A 1,310-nucleotide genomic window follows, 5' to 3' on the forward strand; every position below is an offset into this window, starting at 1 on the left:
GGGGGGGGGGTAGACTGGAGCCTCATGGCCCCCCTTCAAACCGCCCCCTCACCACTCCCCCTCCAAAAAAAAAAGCTCAGGCCAGGCAAACCTCAGCCTGTAGCTTGCTCCCCACCCCTTCCTGAAGATGGCATCAGAGCTGGGGTGGGGGAGGGAAGGAGGGAAACAGGGCTAAGCAAGGGAAGAGAAGCTGCAGGCAGGTTCCCCAGGCTTGACTGGCTCCAAAGTGGAGCTTGATTCCACCCCCCCGCCAAAATAGGCAAATGTCTGTTGGGTCAGGGGGGCACTGTAACTCATGGAGCTTTATGTAAATGTTCCTATTATATAAATGTAAATGCACCCAAAATGTTCACATGGTAAGCAGTTTGCAAGTCTACACTGACCTATAATGTTCTGAAATAGTGCAAGTTTTTAAATCATACAACTGTTGTTAAATTCAGATAGAAGCTTTTTAACTAAACTTTGTCCTTATTTTTGAAAATTACCCCTTTTAGTCACATGGCAATTAGTCTGCTGTTATAATGGATTTTTCCATAGTGATGAAAGAATTGCAAGATAAACCATCTTACCATGCCTTTTTACTGTGACTCCATGGTAAGGAAACTCATTTTTCTTAGACAACTCGAGCAACCAACGAACAGTTGACTTGCACAGTCCAACTATTTCCACAGCAGACCCATCTCTAAGACGAAAAAAACAGATATAGATTTTAAGAATATTCAATGAATTTAATAGATTAGTGGTATTTTGCTCAGAATATTTTAAGGATTACTTTTTTTCCATAAATCTACTGAGACCCTAAAACAGGGATCTCCAACTCACTCCACCTCCCAGAGCAAATCCAGACTGCAGGGCTTTGTGGAGGCTGGATTTGGATGTGGTCATAGGAGGGGAGGGTGCTAAAATGCCCCCTGCCACTGACATGTCGCCAAAGGGGTTCCGTGTCCCACAATTTAGTTTAGAGCCTGGCCCTTCCTCATGACATCCTCCCTCTCCACCAAGAGAGAGACTCTATTAATTGTAGCAGTAAACATAACTATCCTGCCTTCTACAGAATGGGCCAGCTCCAGCAGGTCCATCACTACTCTGTGTGTAAACTAGTAAAGCTGGTCCCTTGATCCTAAAAGGAAAAAACATGAGGCCTAATTTCAAGGCATCAGGAGTACTAGTCAAACAATGTTGCTGACTTTCATCATGCCCAACCTTTAAGAATCACTTCATGCACAACATCAAGCCTGGCAATTACAGACAGAACCTAACCAAAAAGAAAGCTGCAGACAGCTCCACCGCAAAGCCAGAGATTCAGCAGG

General features: G+C 44.6%; 1 protein-coding gene across 3 annotated transcripts in view; it reads right to left on the minus strand.

Annotated features, from left to right (window-relative positions):
• AGL (amylo-alpha-1, 6-glucosidase, 4-alpha-glucanotransferase) overlaps positions 1-1,310 on the minus strand; it is a 56,440-nt gene that overhangs the window by 14,288 nt on the left and 40,842 nt on the right. For 2 of the 3 annotated variants that reach the window (XM_006014996.3, XM_006014997.3), the window contains exon 29: positions 570-682. The exons of the other annotated variant lie outside the window; for it this stretch is intronic. In XM_006014996.3, the coding sequence (XP_006015058.1) occupies positions 570-682 (113 nt within the window). The remainder of the gene's footprint in view (positions 1-569; positions 683-1,310) is intronic. 3 annotated transcript variants of the gene reach the window in all.

This window comes from Alligator sinensis, unplaced genomic scaffold, assembly GCF_000455745.1.
Source record: "Alligator sinensis unplaced genomic scaffold, ASM45574v1 scaffold647_2, whole genome shotgun sequence".
In the NCBI taxonomy this organism is placed as follows: Eukaryota; Metazoa; Chordata; order Crocodylia; family Alligatoridae; genus Alligator; species Alligator sinensis.